Below are 23,734 nucleotides of genomic sequence, written 5' to 3' on the forward strand. Positions count from 1 at the left end.
AATGTCTGATAGCTAAACAAAACTTAATTAAGAAGTTGCAATGTCGTATCTCTTTAATGTATTTGAAAATGAATTAATGGTTGTGAATGAATTGTCAATTACCTGTTTTGGATCTTTGAATTATTTTCTACCCTGTATAAAACAGTTGCATCTGACCGTTGGTTTGTTTCTTTCTTTATAGGTTTTTGCCAGTGTTCAAAGACTAGCTGAGGCATTCATTGCTCTTTACACAGCGGGGAATCCTCTGTTCAGACACTGGGAGGTGCAAATCCACTGCCGTTTAAATAGCGAAGAACCTAGCATTCTGATGGACTTCAACCTGGGAACTGTTCTCAGTCTCATTGTGGAGGGCAGCATAGAGGAGCAACTTCCTGAACTGTGCAGAAAAATGGAAAAATGTCTGGACTATTGGATGGATTTTGTAGATAAACAGAGATCCCAACACTACTATCTGAACTATTACACTGCTGAACAAATAGTCTACCTATGCAGCAAGCTGACTCAGCAAAATGTGACCAATGTTGATGACCAAGTTCTCATGATGCTGTCCTTCATCAAGCCAAATTGCACATCCTCTGATCTGAGGCAAGTCTGGCATGCACTTCAGTATGAAATCCTCATCAAACCACAAGAACAAAATGAGGACATTGAGTTTCAGACTTTTGCTGTCATGCCAAGTAGTGAACTGGGGGACCCAGACTTTACCAGCGAATTGGATCCTCTGTCAAGTCTTGTGGAACAAGCAAATGGTTTGCAAAAGTTTGATCGGATATGGAATGCATATATGAAGGACATGAAGAAATTTCTCCCACACATTCTTGATATAAAAAGTCTTGGAAGTCTCTTGGAAAAACTCGCCAACAAAGTTGATGAGAGCGAAGAACATGACAGTGACGAAGATATTTCTGATGATAGCACTGGAAATTTCATAAAGCGGCAGCTACCCAAAGGTCTGGCCTCTGGAAACCCAAACCTCATAGTTTGCCCACATGATGAAGTCTTGACATCTTGCATCTCCATTTACATGAATAGTGATGACCAGACACTTCCCACCTATGATGAAGTTCTCCTGTGCAACTCCTCAACACCATACGAGCAGGTAGAGCTATTCCTCAGACGCTGCCTTAGCCCAGGCTATGGGGGACAGAAGATATACTCTCTGCTGTATGGCGATCTTCTCACTTATGATGTGAGCTCCAAAGTTGAGAACTTTTTTCAGCGAATGAAAATGCAGAGTATTAAAGACTACAGACTTGTCATCATTTGCAGCTCAGAGCGAGAACACGCCTACCTTCCGTCAGCCTTTAGCCAGTACAGATTGCACATGGTTCCCCAGGAGCCACTGGTAAGGATCCAGACATACCTCCACAAACACTATGCCGTCCCAGCAGATCAGTGCAGCGCCGCAGCTGCATTTAAAGACAGGCTCTGCGTTGGTGTCATCTCATCCAAAAGGGCTGGTGTTGGTATGTATATAAAGGATTTCATATTGGTAAATTTTTGCTAATTGGGAAGGATACGTGCCATAATGAGCTAATGTAATTGCAGGTAAATCTCTCTACATCAAGAGGTTGTATGAAAAACTGACGCACTCAACCAAGAAGCAATCAGTGATGAAATGCATTCGATTGATTGAACCAAACGTTGATGAGAATGTCATTCTTCAATCTCTGTTGGAAACCCCAAGAAGGAAAGAACTCGCAATGTTCCACTTTGACATCACATCATCGGTAATGAGTCTCAAGTTAATTCTTAGTTTGTGTAACATAACCTTTTTAATTGTACATGTCTTGAAAGCTTACATATACTGTTACTGAACTGCATTTTATTTTCAAACAGGTGCAGAAAGGTCTCCACGAGTTCCTTTTCAAATTGTTGATTTTGCGCTATCTGATGGACTCTGAGGGAAAGATGTGGAAGTGCAATGACAAGCAGCTGTATGTCATTGAGATTTTAGAGTCCACTGTCAAGTTAGCAAGAAATGCTTCACGACAGGTAACAGTTTTTACAAGCGCTTGACGCAAATACGTACCATTCGTCATCTGATTTTAAGCTGTTGCTTATGTTAGATTGTGCTTTCGTGTCTGTTTTCTGCACAGGCTCAAACAGTGAACAGCACATTCACAGATGTTTTCCCACATATCTTCTGCCGACCACCCAAAGAGGTTCTGATGCTAGAGATGAGGAGGCAAGAAGACCCTACTATTGTGAGCAGTGATGACCCACTGATGGATGATGAAGAATTCAGGAGCGAAGCCTTTCAGCGGCCATACCAGTACCTCACACGGTTTCATAACCACAGTAATCTAGACGTGTTCACGTATCAGGATGTTGAGGGGTCGCACGTAGAGTGTCTGCAGATGCTTCTCATGCACTGTGGCATCATGGACCCATCGTGGGCAGAACTGAGAAATTTTGCATGGTTCCTTAACCTTCAGCTTAAAGACTGTGAGACATCTGTTTTTTGTGATGCTACTTTCACTGGAGACACACTAAGTGGATTTAAAACCTTTGTGGTGGACTTCATGATTCTGATGGCAAAAGACTTTGCTTCTCCATCACTCAGCATCTCTGACCAGAGTCCTGGCAGGCTGCAATTCGATCTCACTGGTGTCCGAGATGAAGACTTGGCTCCTTTTCTCATCAGAAAAAGATGGGAAACAGAACCACATCCATACATCTTCTTTAATGATGACCATGTGTCCATGACCTTTATTGGTTTTCATCTCCAGCCCAATGAGCAGAACTCTGTTGATGCCATTGAGCCCACCTCTGGAAGAGTTATAAAGAAGAATGTTATGACAAAGGCATTGTACGAAGGCCTAAAGCTACAGAGAGTCCCTTTCAACATTGACTTTGATTGCCTTCCAAGATCGGAGAAAATCGAGCGAATCTGCAATGTTCTTGGTATCCAGTGGCCTCTTGACCCTGATGAAACATATGAACTTACAACTGACAACATTTTGAAAATGCTGGCAATCCACATGCGATTCAGGTGTGGCATCCCTGTCATTATCATGGGAGAGACAGGTTGTGGTAAGACAAGACTCATCAAATTCCTCTGTGAATTGCGACGGAGTGGAGTGTCCACTGAGAACATGAAACTGGTCAAGGTGCATGGAGGAACAACTTCAGAGATGATCTACAGCAAAGTTAGTGAAGCAGAAGACATTGCTTCCATCAACAAGCAAGACTATGGATTTGACTCAGTTCTCTTCTTTGATGAGGCCAACACTACTGAGGCCATCAGCAGTATTAAGGAGGTCCTGTGCGACAAGACGGTCAAGGGAGAAAAGCTGTCATCCACCTGTGGATTGCAGATTATTGCTGCGTGCAACCCTTACCGAAAGCACACAGATGAAATGATTCGGAGGTTAGAATCTGCAGGTCTTGGGTACAGAGTTGGAGCTGAAGAGACTGATGAAAAGCTCGGATCTATCCCTCTCCGCCAGTTAGTGTATAGAGTTCAAGCATTGCCACCAAGCATGATTCCTTTGGTGTGGGACTTTGGACAGTTAAATGACCACACAGAGAAAATATACATCCAACAGATTGTGCAAAGAGTGGTTGAAAGCAAAGAACTTGATCGAAGTTACATCAAGTGGATCACTGATGTCCTTTCAGCTTCACAGAAGTACATGCGGACAAGAAAGGATGAATGCAGCTTTGTTAGCCTGAGAGATGTAGAACGCTGCATGCAGGCTTTTGTTTGGTTTTTTGACAACCACGTCATGTTTTTTGCAGAACTGGAAGAATTTGAGAGTAGTCAAAATGCTGAGAAGCAAGAAAGGCATCAGAGACAGCCTGAGGTCAGAGACCCTGTTCTATGGTCTCTGGTCATGGCTGTAGGAGTGTGCTACCACGCCTGCCTTGAAAATAAGGATAAATACAGACAAAAAATCAGCAAAAGCCTGCCACCAGCATACAGCCCAGTAAAGGTAATGCAGGAAATCTCACTAATGCAAGATTTGCTTCTGAGTGGTGTGCCAATGGGCGATACCATTGCAAGAAACAGTGCCCTCAAGGAGAACGTGTTCATGATGGTCCTCTGCATTGAGTTAAGAATCCCTCTGTTCCTAGTTGGAAAACCTGGAAGTTCAAAATCACTGTCTAAGACTCTGGTGGCAGACGCAATGCAAGGCCAAGCTGCTCATTCTGACCTCTTCAAAATGCTCAAACAGGTCCATTTGGTGTCCTTCCAGTGCAGTCCTCACTCAACGCCAGAGGGCATCATTAATACATTCAAGCAATGCGGACGCTTTCAGGAGGGGAAAAACCTGGATGAGTACATTTCAGTTGTGGTTCTAGACGAGATTGGACTGGCTGAGGACTCTCCAAAGATGCCACTGAAAACCCTTCATCCATTGCTAGAGGAGGGCTGCATTGATGATGAACCACTACCGCACAAAAAGGTTGGATTCATTGGCATCTCCAACTGGGCACTAGACCCTGCGAAGATGAACAGAGGCATTTTTGTCTCCCGTGGTGACCCTGACGAGAAGGAGCTCATTGAGAGTGCTAAAGGCATATGCTCATCTGATGCAATGGTTTTGGAGAAAGTCAGGGATTTTTTCCAACCCTTTGCAAGAGCCTATTTGAACATCTGCCGCAAACAAGGCAAAGGGTTTTTTGGCTTGCGTGACTATTACAGCTTGATTAAGATGATCTTCGCAATGGCCAAAGCTTCTCAACGGAAGCCAACTGCAGAGGAGACCGTGAAGGCAGTGTTGAGAAATTTCAGTGGCAGGGATGATGTAGATGCAGTTAGTGTCTTCACTAAAAGACTGATGATGGTACCAAACCTGGAGAACATCAGTGCCATTGAGTTTGTGAGAGAAAACATTCAGGCGGTTGGACAGGAAGAAGAATGTCGGTACCTGCTGGTGCTAACAAAAAACTATGCAGCCCTACAGATCTTGCAGCAAACCTTCTTTTCAGAAAGTGGTCAACCAGAGATAATCTTCGGATCCAGCTTCCCAAAAGACCAAGAGTATACCCAAATCTGTCGCAACATAAACAGAGTAAAGATATGCATGGAGACAGGTCAAACAGTTGTGCTCCTAAACTTGCAGAACCTCTATGAAAGTCTCTATGATGCCCTCAACCAATACTACGTATGCTTGGGAGGGCAGAAATATGTGGATCTTGGACTGGGAACCCATCGTGTCAAATGCAGGGTGCACAAAGACTTCAGGCTGATTGTCATTGAGGAAAGAGAGGTGGTCTACAAACAGTTCCCAATACCTCTAATCAACCGGCTGGAGAAACACTACCTGGACATTCACACTGTCCTCAAAACTGAGCAGAAGAGGATGGTGAAGGAACTGGAGAGATGGGTTGCACTTTTTGTATCCATGAGCACTCAGCATTCAGCAGTGGCCCAGACATACAAATATCAACCCCCAGATGTCTTCATTGGTTACCACTCAGACACATGTGCCTCTGTGGTTCTTCAAGCAATAGAGAGGCAGAAAGACAGTTTGGAAACCACAGATTCTGACAGGAGGATGCTCGATGAGGCAAAACTCATATTGCTCAAGTGTGCAACGCCAGACTCAGTGGTGCGGTTGGACTGCACAGGACTTCCAAAAGTGGAAAGTGAACATCTGGGGAGGGTCTACTTTGAAGAGCAGAATAACAACGGTTTGGTGGACTACATACTTGCTCATACAAGGCAAGAAGTCCATTGCGTCTCCTTCTTCACAGAGGTAAAACTATAGCTGGCATGCCAAGTTTACATATACCCTTGTAGTCGCAAGTGCTTTTAAGGTCTAATTGTAATTTCAAACCATAGGTGTCAACATTCTCCAGACTTTTGACTGCATCTGACTTGGAGCCACTGGAGCAAATGTTGCATAGCATTGAGCTTCTCTCACTCCAGCAGTTTGACACAGAGCACTCCTTCCTGAAGAAGATCAGGTTTGTTGATATACTGTCCAATATATAATTTTACACTTCATAATGATTATGACCACCTGACCTGAAACAGGCTATGTAAACAACAGTAGGTTTTTTTTGTATACTAAACATGTCATAAACAGATGAGACACAGCTAAATCAACAATTTATGTTCAGAAAAAGCATTTAATTTTGTTGTAGGCAAGAATTTACTTAACTGACTATGATCTTATGTTATGATTTGAGTCTAAAGTTTAAATCACTGTTTTCTTGTAGAAACTTCCTCACAGCAGAGCGTGGAAGCAGTACTGCTGGACCATGCAACAAGATCCTTATCATTCAGTGTGATTTTGATGAGGGCTCTCATAGTGCCAATCTCATTGCATCTGCAAAGTAGGTCTAACATTTCCATTCTGCGGGGTTTTCACCTCTGTGAGGTTTTGCCATATTGACTTTTGCCGTTTATTTGTTTATTTTCAGGTATTCGTCAATAAACGAAATCAACAAGATAACTCAGGAGAGCATGGGAAGCAAAGTGTTTGTCTACTTTATCACCAGGCTGCCAAGAATGGAAGGTGGAACTTCCTACATTGGTTTTCATGGAGGTATTGTTACGACAACTTGTAAATGTAATTTATTTATTTATTTTTTTAATCATATTGTTTAAAGAATAAAGGATAATCTGAAACATGCTAATATTCACAGGGCCGTGGAGATCCGTTCACATTGATGACCTCAGACGGTCAAAAGACATTGTTTCAGACATCAAAAGCTTGCAAAACATGACCATCAGTCAGATGTTTGAAACAAAGAGGGATCAGGCTGAAGGTAACTAAATAAATTATAAAAATTTTGATTAGATTATATTTTCCTCTATATGGATTTTCTTTGTCTTGAACTCTCTTGGTGCATTAAATCACAAAACTCTTCACAGCTATGGAGGTGGATGACATGTACACTGACAATGACTTGGAGAAACCAGAGTTCGAAGAAAATGTAAGTATAGGCAAAATGTATTTCACATATGTTGTATTGTGGGGAAATAACTTAAAATATATTGTTTTCTGCATTAAACTGAAAATCTACATTTACATTACATTAACATCCTTAAAAAAAAATGTGTTAGCTTTCGCTGTCTGCACACTGTTGTCTTACAAAAATGTTATATTTTAATCTGAGTTATTTCAGACACTTGATTTTAATCTGTGTGTCCTCCATCTGCAGGGCTTGGAAAATGTTGTGGACACCACAGCACTGCTGCGGAGCTGTGTGCAGAATGCTGTAAGCATGCTGAGAGATCAGGTGGAAAGTGGTGTCCGCAGCACTCAGAGAGTTGAGATCCTTCTGACGCTTCTGACTGACAATGATGAGATAGCTGGTATGAATACAAATGTATTAATGTGCATTTTTTCGTCACAGTAGTTTTGCAATACTGATCATTCAGTGTAACTGTGGCCAGGTGAATTTCTACAAATTGTGAAGAAGCATCTTCACTCGTTGATGGTGACTCAAGAAAGCAACACCATCTCATCCATCAAGAGCAACTGGGTCCTAAAGGAGGCCTCAAACATTGATGCTTTGCAAGAGGGAGGTACCTTCAGGTAAGTGCTTCAATGTCTGCTTCCTGTTCTCCTGTGTATTCCTATTTTTTTTGTGGAAAGTACTTTTAACTCTGTTTGGGTTCATCACAGGCACACTTTATGGAAGCGTGTTCAGGCAGTGGTTGTCCCCCTGTTGGCACATCTAGTTGCAGTCATTGACCGTGACCAAAACCTGGACCTCCTGCTTGATAGACACTGTGGTGACTCTGTTAAGAGGCTGTGGTTGGATATCTTTGGCAATGATAAGCTGCTGGAAATCTCACGCCTGACACTTGACCACAAGTAAGTGATACTGCACTTTGCTTTACTGATACCAATTCCTGTTGCTAATAATGTTTCCCAAACCGTTCACTTTGCGTATTTAAACTTTTCACAGCTCTGAGACTAGAACAATCCTTGTGCAGAGCTCCATTGCCCAAGACAGGAACATGAGCTGCAGCATGCCCTTCAGCTGGAGGATTAAGGACTACCTGGAGGAACTCTGGGTTTATGCACGTCAACATGAAGGTAGCACCCTCAAATATTATAAAAGAATCTCTACGCATTGCACATTTTTGGTATTACATTAAATTTGCATGTCTGTTAGGGCACACACAACAAAACTTAGATGACTTCTTTGGGAAGACCCCACTGGGACGCTACATCGCAAAATCAGATGCAGACATGCAGGCAGAGTTTTTTCATCGCTACCTCCAGGATTTCGTCTCTATGACAATGAACGTCACTTGCCAGGAGGATCTGCAGGTTGTTTTTCTGCAACACTTAAAGCCCTTAAATTTGATGGTACAGCTGTCTGATGGTGTGTGCCTGTGTGAACACACAAACTGATTGACATTGTCTGATTTTCTAGCTCTTGTGTGGTGCTTTGAATTGCTGTGTCAGCGAGATGCGATTGCAGCTAAATCACACAGAAACAGTGGTATCTCTTCCATGGGTCCACGCTGCTTATCATGAGTTCAAGAACCGGCTGCAGAACCTGTCCAGAATGATCTGCATTGAACCCCAGGTCACTCAGGACCTCCTGGGAAATACTCAAGCCAGAGATGGGGTTGAACTGGTGAGCCTCAGTTAACAAGTGCATTTATATTTTCTCTGTTTTGTTCAATATTTCTGTATTTGTAATGCATGATACTGACTTTCAAACTGATTTATGAGTTGGTAATAGTAAATAAAAGTTGTCCTAGTAGTAGCCTGTAATACGTAGTGCTCATATACCCCTGTCTGCAAGGTGCTCGATGTGTATGCTGCCTTTGCATGTCTGGAATACCTGGAGCCCAAAGTCCTGGACACAGATGCCCAAAGACAAGCCTGGCTTAGACGGGTGAAGAAACTCCAGGTTCCAATTGAGTTGATCTGCTCAGAGGAAAGTGTGAGACATTATGGACAGAGAAGCGGGATGTTTGTCAGTAGAGTCCAGTAAGTCAAGCTTCATCAAAAATATTCAGATGGTTTTTGGTTTGTCTTTAGATAACTACAGTACTTGAGCTGTATTGGGATGGATAGTCATTTGTTGTGTGTCTGTGTTTTTAGAGCTGGGTGGAATCGAGTATTTTCTCTTTCTCTGTTCGTGGAACACATGCTGTTGGGAATTGAGGATCTGGAGAAAAAGCTGGCACCTTTAGTTTCTGAGAATACACGAAGGCTTGGCCAGGTTGGTTCTTTGTATTGACCAAAATTTGATATCATAGATAGATACCATATCATACTATGCCTCCACAACAACCACAATATTTCCTCCGTCTGTAACAGAATGTATTTCCTCTGCTCTCCCATCTAGATACTGGAAAAAAATTCAGACCTAAAAACTCAGCAGACATTTGAGGCAGTAATAGGTTTGCTCAAAACCTGCAAAGATGGAGCCGTCGAACGCATCTTCAGGTAGAGATTCATCTTTATAGCTGCTGCATTTTATCTGCATTTCTCCTAGAGTGCTTTGGAGCAGGTTCTTTGTATGTTTGACAGTATTTCCCTAAAGTAGTTCCTCAAAGCAATGGCCTTAGATGGTTTGTGTTCAGCTTAGAAAGGTCTTATGAAGCTTTACATTTCATTTGGTTAATAATGCAGAATCCATTAAATTGTTATGGGACGCCTGCGTTTTTAATTATTTGTTTTTATCTAGGTTTGGTCTCACTCTCTGCCCAGTGTGCATGGGACACCCTCACGATCCACTCTGTCTGCCGTGTGATCACATCTACTGTGTAGACTGTATCAAACAGTGGCTGATCCCTGGTCAGATGTACTGTCCCCTCTGCATGCAGCCAGTTGACGAAGACTTCCGCATGGTTCCTACAGATGAAATAAGGTTGGTAACTGCATGTGAATTAGAGTGTAATCAGCTGATTTTATTTGGTTTTGTTTCTCATGAAAAGCAGAGATACAATGCAGTTCTTTTCCAAACACAAAATATTGTGATGCTCTCTGTGCTTATCTTATTTCCATTGAATCTAGACCATCATGCTCTACCACTCTGGCTTCTGACTCATTTTTAACAAACATCTGTGTAACTTTGTTTTGTGTAGGATTCTGATCAACCAACATGCTCAGTTCAGGAAGCAGTGCAATGCTTTCTTCATCGACCTGGTGTCTACTGTGTGCTTCAAGGACAACGCTCCACCTGATTCAGCTGTCATTCTTCATTTGCTGTCCTTGCTGATGGTGGAGGCAAACACTATTCCCTTTCTCAAAGGTACTTCTTGACTCCCTCACTTGTGTAACAGCACACATCCATGTCTCTGTGTAGAGGTACTGCATGTTTTGTCAGCTCTAAATGTTTTATTTGGTGAAATGTTTTGCCAGATAAGCGACAAATCCTGACCAAGGTGCTTTCTCCGTTTGATGACTCTGTGGATAAAAATCCAGTGGTTCGATCAGTGGTGCTCAAACTCCTGCTGAAGTATAGGTGAGCTGCCATGTTTCACATTGCATAAGGCTTAAGGAATGTATGTTCCCAATATTTGCAGCGGTGTTTTTCATTTTTGCTCAATTTGCACTTTTTAAAGCTTTGATGAAGTTAAAGATTACCTGCAGCAGCATCTGATGGCAGTTGAGCAGAGCAACATCTTGGAGGAGACAGACAAGACTGAACTCTACTGCTTGTACATTAACTGCCTGGAGGTGCGCATGAATTTAAATCCACAAGTGGATTGCATTATATTATATTGTGATACAGTTTGTTTTTGTTTTTTATGTTCGTTAGTGTTAACCTTTTCATTTCTTTAGGATTCCATGTTTGAGAGGTTGCAGTTCAGGTCCCCTGCAGATCAGCATGCATGTTTACAGGATGAGAGTGCCTTCCTAACTGACTTCCTGCACAGTCAGTCTGCTGAAACAGCCACTGTGGAGTACCTGCAGCAGGTGGCTAGAGTGCGTATGGACCTGGATATGACTGCAGGCCTCATTGTAGAGAAACTGAGAGCCACAGGTGTGTCTTTTTACTGGAGTGTCAACACATTTAGAACTTGTATCCCACTCGGAATGTGTTCATTTTATGAAAAAAAATTAAATAAAATCATCCGTCTTTCTCTTTTTAATGTTAAACCAGGCTCCCAGGAAGGTGATCAAAGTGGAACCGCAGCCTTCCTGACCAGTATGGTGAACTTGTGTAGGCGGAGTGGGAACGACTGGTATCGCATCTATTTGATCCGAAAGATCTGCAGCCAGCATGGAGTAGAGTTTGTCCTGAAGCTCCTCAAAGTGGATCAAATGTCTTGGCTCTTCCCTGCAGAAGTTCTGCTAAAGGTTTAGTCATTTACAGTGTGATTTTCAGTGCTAATGGCCAAGTAAAGGCAAGGCTGTAATTTAAAAGTCATGCTGGCAGTGATTGAAATATATGGTTCAATCTTTTCTGCAATCAGAATGAAGAAGCCACCCCAATAGACCAGTATCTGGTGTGTGGAGAAGATTACAAGACGATCAGAGATGCTGTTGCAAAAGGAGTAATGGAAGGCAAAGTGGATGGACTGGACCAGGCTTGTGAGGTACTGTAACATCACTCTGTTGTTGGAAACTCAGTATCAGGACAGAACTACATTTGAATCTATATTTAAATGACTACATTGTGCTTCTTGTGGTTTTTCTTCACAGGCTTGCAGATGCCTACCACAGTGGAAAACCGTTTACCTTCTGCTGGCGCTGTACAGAGAGGTCACCACTCTCTACAGAGAAACCAACGCTAGCTTCCATCCTAAGCCTGAGGTAGGTCCCCAAATGAAGATCGAATGAGCTGCCTTTATATAGAATCAGCTTACATATGACAAATATTGTCTTATTTGTTTACAAAAATTTGAACCTGTGTGTGCAAATGACCACAAGAAAACTGCTTCGATTTATCTGTTAACTATGTTGTGGTTTGAACCAACTGAACAAACTGTACATTGCACGTGTTGTCCTAAAAACAAAAAGGCAGATGAGCTGCGCAGGCTCACATCGGCATTGTATATGTTAAATTTATATGAAGTGGCTTGATTTTTACACTATCAAGTAGTTTTGATTTACCCCATTGGTAGATTTCCATACTTCATAGAATATTTGGTGTTGTTTCTAAGACAGGAGTTTTTCCATTGTGCTGTCTGACAATCTGCAGTTACCTGTGCTCAGAAATCTCAACAATGGAATCAACTAAGGAAATCTGTAGTTTAAACTCGTCTTTAGGTCACTTAGCCACTTTTTTCATATGTTTTGAACTTGTATCACCACAAGAAAATGTTAATTACTGCTGTTTTACCACATCCACATACTTTTGTAAAGGTAATGAAACTGAAATATATTTATGTATTTTTTTTTTTTGCAAACTATTCATATGAAAAGATGTTTGTGGGTCATCTAACTTCTTTTCAAATCATGTTTGTCAATTTGTTTCCATGTGGTATTTCCATTTTTTTTATGTATCTTTGTACTAACAGCAATTAGAAGTCCTGGTGACTTACATCCAGACATCCAAACTCCTTACCAGCCCAGAGGTTAAAGCCTTTGCCCAGGCTCTGGTGACCAACCAACTTGGACCGCTGGCTGTTCGTCCCGGGGTCTCTGGTGCACAGTGTGTGTCAGTGGAATTAACCATTCACTTGGCGGTTGTCTTGCTCTGTGGAAACCAGGGGATCTTAGCACCCCTGCAGCAGCTAGCATTGGCACCTGCCAACATGCAGGTATGTATAATAGCTGTAGACGGTGATAACAAATGTGCCTCCTCTTTCTTTGAAGTGAATTGACTGGTTTTGTTTGCTGGTACAGGCAGCTTTCTTGCCCACCATGCCAGAGGACATGTTAGCAGTGGCTCAACAAGCTATGGGTCCATTGCAGTGGTACTGTAAGTATTAACACAAGCAATCATACTCTCATGTATGAAATATGTCAGTTGGAGATGTTATGCAGCCTCACTAAACAATGCCATGGTCTTTTTTTTTTTAAATTTACTTTTGCTGCAGATTGTCCAAATGGTCACCCCTGCACCATTGGCGAGGTATGTCATGTTCAGTCTGAAGTAGGTTTGTAGTGAGATTTTTTAGCACTTATTATACATTTTGACTTTCTTGCTTCCCATCTCTGTTTCTCTAGTGTGGACAGCCTATGCAAATAAGTCACTGTGTAGACTGCAATGCTGAGATTGGAGGAAACAACCATTTGCCTGTGCAGGGATTTAGGCCTGCTCAGTTGCAGTAAGTGTTCTACAAAATTCAGTAGAAAAATGTATTGCAAATGACAATAATTCATTTTGGTTTAATTAGTTTATATTTTCTTTTTATTCATATTTATTTATTCATTGTCTCTTACAGGGGTGACCGCACTCAGAGAGGCCACATCCTTGGTGACCCCAGTCGCAGGGACAATCCAGACATGCTGGACACAAAAAGCATTTCCCCCGTTCCCTTCTCCATTGTCCGCATGCTCACTCACATGGCCATGCTGCTCGGAGCCTCGAGCAACCCACAGGTAGCTTAGGTGTTACTTTTTACAACCACAATTGTTCCACATAATATATATGAGTTTCTTTATTACACATCCCATTACCCTGGTAATATAGCACCGTTGATATTGTGCTGTTCTGGCCACTCATCCCCTGTTTTTGTGTTTCCAGCCTGTCTCTGCGCTCATCAAGCCTCCGGTCCCAGACACAGGAGCATTTCTACTTGCACACCTGAGGAAGGACATGAAGCATCTCATCAGATCTCTGGGGAAGGGGACAGATGACACAGTCAGTGCTGTTCACCTGCTAATCAACAGCCTCCTTGAACCCCACCAGCAACAAACATGTAGGGAACAACAAACTTATTCTACAGCACTTCAAAACCAGTGGAAAACTATTATGTCCTGTGTGCATATTTGAAGAGAACAAAGTTATCTGGATCTGATTGCAGTCTACATATGTGATGCAGTTATTTTTTTATTGCTGTTTAGTTGCTTTTCAACCTTTATCCTCCTTCACGGTACATTTTATGCTGTCTTCACTGTAACCAGCAGCAGAATTACACAAGAAGAATAGGTGACCTCTAGTGGTCAGAGATCTCATAATGTCTTCTCACAGTTCATGTGTAACAGGGATTTTATGAAAGTGATAAGTTGTATGGTGTCATTTTAAGTCAACACTCAGATTGTTTAAGGGTATTTTATGATTATCCTGCATTTCTAGCATTTTAAATGAACTTGTGAAGATATGGTCATTTGATTGCTCTAGTAAAGCAGCTGTAAATTGTGTGAAATGCTAGATTCATTAGATTCCACTGTTAAACACACTGGTTCTCCTTTCAGGGCCTGCTCCTTATGACAATCTGCTCTCCACCAAAGAAGCTAGAAACGGATGGGAGGTGGAAGTGAGCAATGCCATCATCACACCTCAGCTGAAGGTAGCAATACTTTAGCTCTGTATGTGTTGTAACAGGGAACAAATAATGCACATAGTCTAATTTCAGAAGCATAATTCGGCCTCACGTGTGTGTGTGAGATGCATACTTAATAGGTTGTTTTTTTTTTTTCTTCTACAGCACTTGGATAGACGGCTAAAGGAAGTGAACACATTCGTCCGGGGTGACTCTCGCATCTCTGCCAATCCAATCATGAAGCTTATGTTTGGCGATCCTCGTCTCTTTTTGGCCTCACTTCCCCCAAATTCTCTCATCCATGGTTGTGCTGTGTGGAGCTGCAGGGAGAAAGTGTCTCTGCTGAGCCTCACCCACATTGTGGAGCAAAATGATGGCAAAGACACCCTGCCAGTGCTCTGGAGGTTTCTGCATAGGGTAAGAAAACAGGCCCTGAACATGCAATTTCTCATTTAAAGTTTACAAAAGAACCCTCTTTCCTACTTATGGCAGGTTTTTAACAGTTACTACCAATATAATGTGGCATGTTATGGTCCATTTGTCCACTAAGTACCTTGGGTTCTTTCTATTAACCGTCTGAACCCTGAATCCCACTGACGGTTTAAAAGGCATGCAGTTTTAAATAAAGAAAAGCATGGCCAAACTGACCCTGTTTAGTTCAGAGCTAGAAACGACACAGGAATAACTGACGGATTTTTAACTTTCCAAGTGTTCTTAAACCAATGGGGTGCGGTTTTCATTTCATTGGGGAAATTAAACAAATCTGAACATCATAACATTTGATCAAAATCCTTTTATTCTACATGTCTCATTTAAGTATTTACCACAAATGCACTTTAAGCAATAGCCAGATTCTGTAAAAAAAAAAAGAAAGAAAAAAACACTAAAAACTCTGCTCTTTTCAGCGCAACTGAGAAGCCATTTGTGATTCAGCTGTGACAATCATGTCACACAAATTCAGGGACTTTTTGGCTGTACTGAGATGAGTAGCAGACTGTGTATAGAGCAGACAGGACCCAAGTATGGAAACAAATTAAAAGTGGAATTAAAATATCTATTGTATGTAGAGCCACTAAGGGTACTTAGAAACATGTTGTATGTGTTGATTAGATGTTTTTTCTTTTTGTTTTTCAATTTTTGTAAAAATAAATATTTAAAGATTATTGAAGACAAGTTTTTTTTCCCCCCTTCTTTTTATAACTTATGACAGAACTGTGTCACTGTGGACTGAAGACATTTTTGAGTCCTCTCTACTTCTGGCCATGGTTGTCCTGTTTACATAGCGGTGCAGGATTTTCCATAACAGTGAAAAATGAGCCCACAGAGTAAAAATGTGACAGGAGCAAACAAAACAGACAGGAAGACTGCTAGTAGCTTAAAGGGTTATATAGTAACCCATAGTCCTCCTTTAGGATCATACAGAACAATTTTTGTGGCTCAAAAATGTGTTGAAGTTGAATGTTTTTCATTTTGGATGCCAGAAAATCTGTAGTGAAATATTAAAAAACATTCGTAACTGATATACCAAGGTTGTCCTAGTGACACAACAACTTTCTTAATGAATTGTGATTTTTCTGATTTTCAGGTGCTTCATCCATTCATGAGGTCCATTTAAAAACGATTGTCTAAACACACTTCTACTGTTTCTTGTGTTTTCTATAAAGGAGGCAGAAGTCCGACTGGTGAAGCACCTTCCTGACATCCTCACACTCCAGCAGGATCTCGTCAAAAAGTTTCAAAACATTGCTGAGCTGACTTATGGCACCATTGCAGAATTTCTTCGCAGTCAGAAAGCAGGTATCAAATCTGTCCACACCGGCGGTTCTCAGCTTTTTCAACTGTATGACTCACAGACGCACAAGACATACAAAATTCCATGCAGCCCCTAATTACCCTTTTCTCGGAAATGTCGTAGTAAAATAGCTGGCAACAGGCAGTTTTAAGACCTGCCTGCCAAGGGTGAGTTGTTTTAACCTGGAAGGAGACAATGATTGAGTATTCCTAAAAGAGGAAAGTCTCCTTCACACGTGACACCCATTGATGTTAACACTGGTGTCTTAGTATGCTGTAGTCAGTCTGGTGTACTGCTGTTCTGGTCTGGGGTTGACATCTGTACACTTGGGATGAAATATTCTGTTTCTTTCATGTGTACAGGTTCGCTGAAAGCCTGGTATGAGAAATACATCAGGATCTTCTTGAAAACCTGGAATCAACTCAGAGTTTCGCTGGCAACCAACGGTAACTACAAACACTACATACAAGCCTGTCTTAACACTGGCCTGTTCATCTATATCTGACATGAGTTAAATGTTGTTCAGGTGAGATTAAGATCCCAGCTGAGTTCTGCCAGAAGGACCTAGACCTCACCAGTGACTTCAAGGTGCTGTTACCACGGCGACAAGGCCCAGGCCTGTGCTCTACAGCCCTTGTCAGCTACCTGATTGCACTGCACAATGACCTTGTCTACTATGTAGACAAGCACACTGGAGAGGAGACCAGGTGGGGGCGCTCATGCCACATTTTTCCTCATGTGCTCTGAGCTGTAAGAAGAAGTGTGTAAACTCCATGAATGCATACTTCACATTTCTCAAGATAATAGAAGGACTGAAAGCATTTTATTGTCAAAATAAAAGCTGGACAGAGCAATCTAGCAGCTATACCCTCATAATTCAGAGCTACTATCTCGTGGCTGACTTGTCTGTTTATTCCTCCTCCAGCTACAAAGTGAGCCCCGCAGATCTGACTGACCTCCATGTAATTCGCTATGAGCTGGAGAAGGACTTGATGCCCCTCATTCTGTCCAACACCCAGTACAGCATCGAGAGGGGCCAGGAGACCCTTCATGAGTACGACCTGCCAAAGATCCAGCAGCAGATCATCTCCCGCTTTCTGCTGGGAAAACCTCTCATCACTCTCAATGTGAGCAAATGAAAAGCAGAAGTACCGCTGCTTTGCCCCAAAATACAGTGTAAAATTGTTAAGACACAGTTTCCTTCATGTCTGTGTCTGTTTACCACAGGGCATTCCAACACTAGTGAACAGACATGACCGCAACTATGAGATTATCCTGAAGGACGTGAAAGCAAAAGTCAGTCAGGTAAGTTTGGATTTACGTGAAGTAGCTCCTGGAACTGTCATTAACTTCTCACACTTTGCAGTTATCCTCTCATGAGTGTGCATATTGTGTCTGTGTGCCACCAGGAGCCTCTTCAGACTGTCACGCTCTTTGCCGTGGCTGGAGAACTGCACTCTTACAGTGAGGTGTGTGAAGCCTTGTCCACGCTGGAAGTGGCCCTTGGTTTCCTGGCCATGACTGGGGGAGAGCCTCACATGCAACTGTCCTGCTACCTGGAGGAGGTGCTGCAGATGGGAAACCAGATGGCTCAGCATATCCTCAAGGTCAGCCTGTCTGAGGAACTCATTATTTTATCCTTGATTCCACAGAACAAGTCTGAATCGTGTGGTTACTTTTTATATATTAAAAAAATTGTCTCAAATAGCAACTTTATTTGGCCTTAAGCCCTATCATTCTGTATGTTTACTCTCAGTATTAGATTTTAATGAACATGAACTGAATCGGTTAATGTCCTGTTTATGTGTCAGACATGCTCTACAACTTGACGTTCTCCCTGTTTTGCTCACAGGCCTTGAGCATGTGTTGTCTAAAGCATTGTGTAGCGCTGTGGCAGCTGCTGACTTCACTCAAATCAGAAAATATGCTGCGGCTCAAGAGGGTAAGGCACAGCACAATGCTGGCAGTATGCAGACGACGCAAATGATATTACAGTCATTATTTAGAGAAGTAATGATTTTTGCTGGCCTAATGAATGATCCTTCCATGTGTTTCTTTGTGTTCATCAGGATCCCTTTGTGGAAGTTTCAGATAAGTACAAACAGGCCCTGGGTGAGGACGAGCACAGGTTGCTGACTGGTTTCTTCTCCAAGACCAGCGCTGACACTTTCCTGCTGGAGATGCACGAGTTCCTGGTGCTTGTCCTCAAAAAGCCCAATGCTCCTGATACATACAGGCCTGACTGGAGGTAAAACTACAATTTTATTTATTATATTCTTTGTTATTTGCACACCATTGTACAGGTCTGAGTCTTAAAAATGGGAAGAATTGTAAAATGATTCTTACATCTATGAAAGTAGAAGACTTATTTGTAAACTAGGGATGCTAAGGATTATTGCTTAATCAATGAATTGTTGTTGATAATTAAACTGATTAGAACCGATAGGGCAGAAAATGAAGGAGATATCAGAAACAGTATTGTAGATTGGCTGGAGTCCCTTGTTGTTCTAGCAGGTGGAGCCTCTTATTTTTTAATACTGTAAAGGTCCTGCTTTGCAAGACTATTCTGTTGTACAGAATGATGATTAAAATGGATAATCCGCCAAAAAAAAACAAAGTAGCATGGCTAGTTTACTGCACAATCCTTTCAATGTGGAAGGTTGCTGCTTGGCTGTTGTGGTTGTTTCCTGTTGCAACGTAAACAGTAACATGGAGGTAGCAGAAAGGAAGGACAAAGCTGCCTGAAATGACTGGCCAGTGGCGACTTATGCCCTCCACGCACTACTGTAGTGGCCCAAAGAAGCAGTTGCTTTGACTATCAGCAGTTCAGTGTTGGCAAGCAGAGAGCATGTGGGAGTTTAGCCAGTAAAGGGCGACCATGACAAAGTCTTCTGTGACACCTGATACCTACCAGCCAGAGTTCTTGTGTTGTCAGTGAGCTGAAGTGCAGTGAGATGGCACCACTTTGGCTATTGGAGTAATTTCTGGCATTTCACTACATTCAAAGCAGCTATGTTAGGGCACGGAGTGGTGTCCAGAGAGTTTATTTTGTGTTATCGGTTATTTGATTATTGATTGCTAAGGCTGCTGATTACCAGTTAAGAACATTCTGTGACTAAAGAGTGCTGAAATAAACTTTTTTTGGATCATTAGGTTTTAAAAAGATAGTGGTAACAAAATAGCATTTGGAGTAACTCCACACATGTTGTATTTTTCATGTAAGCAGATGCTGTTTTGTTTGCACGTTAGGCCACATTGGCGGCTGATTATGAGCTCAGGCTACCCGAACATACACTGTAGCAAAGTGCTGCACTATGTAGTTTACCTGCATATTTTTACATGTCTGATCTGTTCTAAAGTATCTGTTTTGTATCCTAAAGCTTGAAGGACACACTGGTGTCCTACATGGAATGCAAAGACATGGACATTCCCCCTGACGTGGAGGAGCTCTTTCCAGAGGAGATCTGTCTGTCCCATTACGTCGAAGCCTGGAAGTTCATCATCACCTTCAAGCAGGAGAATACTCAGAGGCAGTGAAGACAAGAGGAAAGGATTAGGGAAGTTTTTTTGTCTGCTTTCCTTATTTGACATCATTAAATCCCTTAGATGAAGTTTACAACTTGAGCTGACAGTATTGCGGTATCATATATTACCTATATTTATCCAGAGAAGATGTGCCTTTTTACGAGCAGTAGTGTTGAGATTCATAGCACCACAGGATATGTGTACAGTTCACATTTACAACTTATCTGCATGAAGATGTGAACTTTGGGGATATTTTTTTGATGATCTGTTCTTGTTTTGTATTTCTTTCTATCTTCCTAAGAATCAACATGTACAGTGTTTCTGTACAGTTGAAGTCTTTTTGCTTGCACTTTACGTCTTTACTAATAATGTGAATTTGAAAACAAAAAAAAAAATCTGAATTCACTCAGGTACAAAATGCGCAGTAAATCAGGAGAGTTTAAATCAAAGTGGCCATTTACATTTATCAAGAATAATGTGTCTTTTCACTTGAATCAAACATTTTTGTCATTCCATTCATTTCTGGCACCATTTAGCTGTGCTATGCTGCTGTTTCATATGTAAAAGTTGGGTTTGCCTTTTTTGAAATTCCATATTTGCCTTCTTACATTTGTTTTTTTTTTTTTTTCCATTTAATTGTCTTAGACATCCAATAAAACGTAACTATTACCTGTGTGCAAGTTGTTTTTGTTTTGTTTTGTTGTTTTTTTGAATGAAAATAATTCCCTCATGCCTTAAAGACGCTGAGCTGTAACTCTACACCATGAGGGGGCATTAGTGCTGACCCACACATGGGACGCTCTCCTGCAGAGACCACCGGGCGGCAGGAGAGCGGGCGTTGGGCAAATCTGACAGATTGCCAGGCGGGTCACGCCTCCAGGAAACCACCAGCGGATGGTGACGTTGGTGACGTTTCTTAGGAAGACTGAAGTGACAGTTGAAACATGTCAAAGGTCAAAAACAGCTCCTACATAAAAAATACTCATTGTCTGATTTAAAAAAAAAAAAAAAGAAGAAGCCTTATATCTACTCCATTGTTTCCACTGGAATGTGCTGATCTATAACATCCACGTCTCTCTCTCTCCACCCTCCCCTCCCCACTTGCTGCCGCTCGAGCACATCAGCTCATCTCTTTCCTCAGACGCTGTGAAACTACTGTACGCTACGCAGTAGCACTTTGTTTTATTGGCTTAATTCAGTCATATATGTTTGAACTGAAGATGGATTCTAAAGAAGAATATAGAGAAAGCTCTACCCTGCAAGTTGACAGGATTGACAGGATTGCTTGCTTAGCTTTGTTACATATGAACAATCGTAGGTTTAAATCCCTGTTTTGGAGACAGCGTTACACTGCAGCTTTCAAGTTGAAATGATGCTGACTGCTTATTTTCAAAATATGTATTCCAGCAGATTAAAATGCATCATATGCACGTGTTAATACGGTAAAAACTTCATTTCACAGGACAGGGTCTTTTCAAAAATACAAGACCTATATTGTACTTCTCCATATTTATTATTTATATGAAATATTTTGGGTTTTACTTTGACAGGTTATGAAAATATCCTTCTTTGATCTTTTTTTAAACCTTACATTAAACTGCTGCCTATCAAAGAAATGAACTAGCACCACTGGTTAGAACTGCACTTGAAACTTTATAACTCCCATTATTGATGTGTTGTTGTTATCTGAGTGTTGCACAGTAAATTTTCAACAACCCTATTACTGTAGGTCACAAGTTAATTATTCCTTATTTACACGTTACATCACTGCCAAACTCCAGCACAGGCTGTATATGAGGCAGTGTTCAGGAAATGTCTGCCTGCCAAAGGTTTCGTGACTCTTTGACCCTCTGTTGGTGGGAGCGCAATGTGTTTCTGATCAGACTGATGGAAATGATAAAGACAAGACAGCCGCAAGAATGCCGCTGGACAGCTCCTTGATTCAATTTCCTCTATGCCAAAGTAGTGTTTAGCATAACAATGACAAATGGAAGCATTTGCCTGTGAAAGTAAACCATGCCAGCGACCACCCTCTGGGAGTCTGCAGTCAGTAAACGATATCCACAGGAACACTCATACACTTTTCCACTCAAATAACATGTACTTCTTGTTATCTCAGTGCCATAATGATGCAGCGCTGTCCGCCAGCAGATTTCCACTAGAATAGGGGGCTGCTGACACCCTGGACTATCGAGCTGTGTCCTTGCTGCTCATTAACAAACTCAAAATGTGGAAGTACTGTACACGGGCTCAGTAAATACACACATAAATGGGTCACAAGCGTGATTTGTGCAACTCAGTCCTTGAGAACAAGCTTCACTGAGCAAGTTCAATCACTTTCACTTCCACTTCTGTAGGCTTCAAAGCCACCATGCCAGCAGTACAAAGGGAAGGAAACAAAGAGGCCAAATTATTGTCCCTGCTCTCTGTTTGTTTTTTGTCCTTGTTTTTTTGATGAGGACGAATTAGGGGCAAAATTGCTGTGCATCATGGTTGATGGACATTGGGGATCAGGTCATGAGCCTTTTTATGAGGAGGTTATTATAATTAACAAAGCTGGAGTGGACAGTGCCAGGGCGTTTTCAGAACTTTCAGCGCTTTGTTGATGTAGGAGTATTCAGCAAACTTTTAAAGAAGAGTTGGTTTGATTTCTAAAACCTGGTAGAATGATGGGTCTTTAGGAAACATGCTGTCTCCAAATACAGAGCTATCCTGAATCATTGATGTTATTAGTATTTCAGTCTGATTTCTCTCTCTTTTTTTAAAATAGTTAAATAAACAAATAGACCAGTTCAAAACCAGCCTTGAAGAAAATACGTGGAAATTTGCCCTCTCTTTATTGTTATCATTATATATGACATTTAAACCCCATTGGTCTGATGGGTGACGTCTTGCTTGTTTGAATATTGCCTATTATTGTGTGTAATCCCACATTCTTTCTCCGCCTGGCTGCTCTTCTATAAACTGTACATGCAAAGGTAAATAATTTCACAAAAATAACCTTTTTAGAATGTTTAATCTAGATCAGTAGTCTGAATCAATTCCTCCCCCTTCATATTTGCCCTGAGTTAACCTATTGTATATTTTAACCCCTTCAGAAATGCCCTATGAACTTCACAATCCAGTTAAAATAATATGAAGCTTGGCTTTAAGTCACCACTGTGCCTTGATCCATGGAGGAGCCTCAGTCTTAACCCTTTGCAAAACAGCCTCAGATATTCATCAAGTTTACACCTTGGAGATCCAATGTCATTCACAAGCTTCGACGCCAGGCAGGCGCTCAAAGCCGTAAGGGAACTAAGATTTTAATGACTGCGGTATGAAATCAGGACCCTGAAATACCCCCGAGACCCTCGAAAGCACACCAACAGGCTACTGTATTTTCTATGGGGTATTATACTTTAGTTGCGGTCGGGGGGGGATATGTTTTCTTTAAATTAGCCCTTCAGGGTGCTGCTGTTATTGCATTATTATCAAATTAGTGTATTTTAATTACTACGTCATATGAAATGTATGCGCCATTAGGTCATGATGGGGTGAACGCAGAGTCCAAACGTGTCCAAACTCTCGAGTTGCCCAGCCCGCTGTGCAATGCTGAGAGGAAGAACAGAAAGGGAGAAAGAAAAAAAAACCCTCAGTGAGCACATCTGTGAATTATATTAGCTAATTGTGTGCACCTCTCCTTGCACTCAACACTTGGGTTGTCCTCCAAGCACAAGGAAGAAATTAAGAGCGCTGCTGCCATGTTGTTCTATTAAATATGTGAAGAGAAAATACAATTACTAGTTAAGTGGGAACATACCACATGGGATTACGAGAGGCGCAGTGTTTTTAGATTTTAATTTTTTGCCATGTGCATGGACAAGTTTCCCAGCAGCACCACAACAGAGGGCAGGAGACAGTCAACGGCACTGCAGAGAACATTCAAGTCAGATTTGCGTGCATCTAAAATATATGTGCATTCAAAACACATTAAACAAAACTGCATTGAAAGGGTCATTGCTGGTTCTTTATTCTGAACTCGCCTCTTCTATCCGTTTACCTGCACAAATAAGGACTCTCCTTGGTTGAAAAATGTCTTTGCATAGCACTTAGTCCCCTGCAAA

At 41.6% G+C, this 23,734-nt stretch overlaps 1 protein-coding gene across 1 annotated transcript in view; it reads left to right on the forward strand.

The window, feature by feature from the left end:
- The window catches only part of rnf213a (ring finger protein 213a), a 36,444-nt gene extending 16,141 nt beyond the window's left edge, over positions 1–20,303 (forward strand). Inside the window, exons 25-67 of the mRNA XM_008303346.1 lie at positions 182–1,466; positions 1,549–1,730; positions 1,840–1,995; positions 2,100–5,708; positions 5,795–5,919; positions 6,175–6,291; positions 6,379–6,503; positions 6,604–6,726; positions 6,833–6,894; positions 7,123–7,276; positions 7,358–7,499; positions 7,590–7,781; positions 7,876–8,006; positions 8,086–8,243; positions 8,350–8,556; positions 8,728–8,915; positions 9,030–9,150; positions 9,277–9,377; positions 9,619–9,801; positions 10,019–10,185; positions 10,296–10,398; positions 10,499–10,613; positions 10,719–10,920; positions 11,041–11,237; positions 11,354–11,476; positions 11,583–11,693; positions 12,401–12,643; positions 12,729–12,804; positions 12,923–12,957; positions 13,053–13,153; positions 13,271–13,427; positions 13,573–13,747; positions 14,244–14,338; positions 14,477–14,728; positions 15,976–16,108; positions 16,466–16,549; positions 16,630–16,810; positions 17,029–17,230; positions 17,331–17,408; positions 17,513–17,710; positions 17,956–18,045; positions 18,173–18,351; positions 19,484–20,303. Of these exons, the coding sequence (XP_008301568.1) occupies positions 182–1,466; positions 1,549–1,730; positions 1,840–1,995; positions 2,100–5,708; positions 5,795–5,919; positions 6,175–6,291; positions 6,379–6,503; positions 6,604–6,726; positions 6,833–6,894; positions 7,123–7,276; positions 7,358–7,499; positions 7,590–7,781; positions 7,876–8,006; positions 8,086–8,243; positions 8,350–8,556; positions 8,728–8,915; positions 9,030–9,150; positions 9,277–9,377; positions 9,619–9,801; positions 10,019–10,185; positions 10,296–10,398; positions 10,499–10,613; positions 10,719–10,920; positions 11,041–11,237; positions 11,354–11,476; positions 11,583–11,693; positions 12,401–12,643; positions 12,729–12,804; positions 12,923–12,957; positions 13,053–13,153; positions 13,271–13,427; positions 13,573–13,747; positions 14,244–14,338; positions 14,477–14,728; positions 15,976–16,108; positions 16,466–16,549; positions 16,630–16,810; positions 17,029–17,230; positions 17,331–17,408; positions 17,513–17,710; positions 17,956–18,045; positions 18,173–18,351; positions 19,484–19,640 (10,815 nt within the window). The 3' untranslated portion in view covers positions 19,641–20,303. The remainder of the gene's footprint in view (positions 1–181; positions 1,467–1,548; positions 1,731–1,839; positions 1,996–2,099; positions 5,709–5,794; positions 5,920–6,174; positions 6,292–6,378; positions 6,504–6,603; positions 6,727–6,832; positions 6,895–7,122; positions 7,277–7,357; positions 7,500–7,589; positions 7,782–7,875; positions 8,007–8,085; positions 8,244–8,349; positions 8,557–8,727; positions 8,916–9,029; positions 9,151–9,276; positions 9,378–9,618; positions 9,802–10,018; positions 10,186–10,295; positions 10,399–10,498; positions 10,614–10,718; positions 10,921–11,040; positions 11,238–11,353; positions 11,477–11,582; positions 11,694–12,400; positions 12,644–12,728; positions 12,805–12,922; positions 12,958–13,052; positions 13,154–13,270; positions 13,428–13,572; positions 13,748–14,243; positions 14,339–14,476; positions 14,729–15,975; positions 16,109–16,465; positions 16,550–16,629; positions 16,811–17,028; positions 17,231–17,330; positions 17,409–17,512; positions 17,711–17,955; positions 18,046–18,172; positions 18,352–19,483) is intronic.
- The last annotated feature ends 3,431 nt before the right edge of the window (positions 20,304–23,734 follow it).

This window comes from Stegastes partitus, unplaced genomic scaffold (assembly GCF_000690725.1).
Source record: "Stegastes partitus isolate 25-593 unplaced genomic scaffold, Stegastes_partitus-1.0.2 Scaffold38, whole genome shotgun sequence".
Taxonomy (NCBI): domain Eukaryota; kingdom Metazoa; phylum Chordata; class Actinopteri; family Pomacentridae; genus Stegastes; species Stegastes partitus.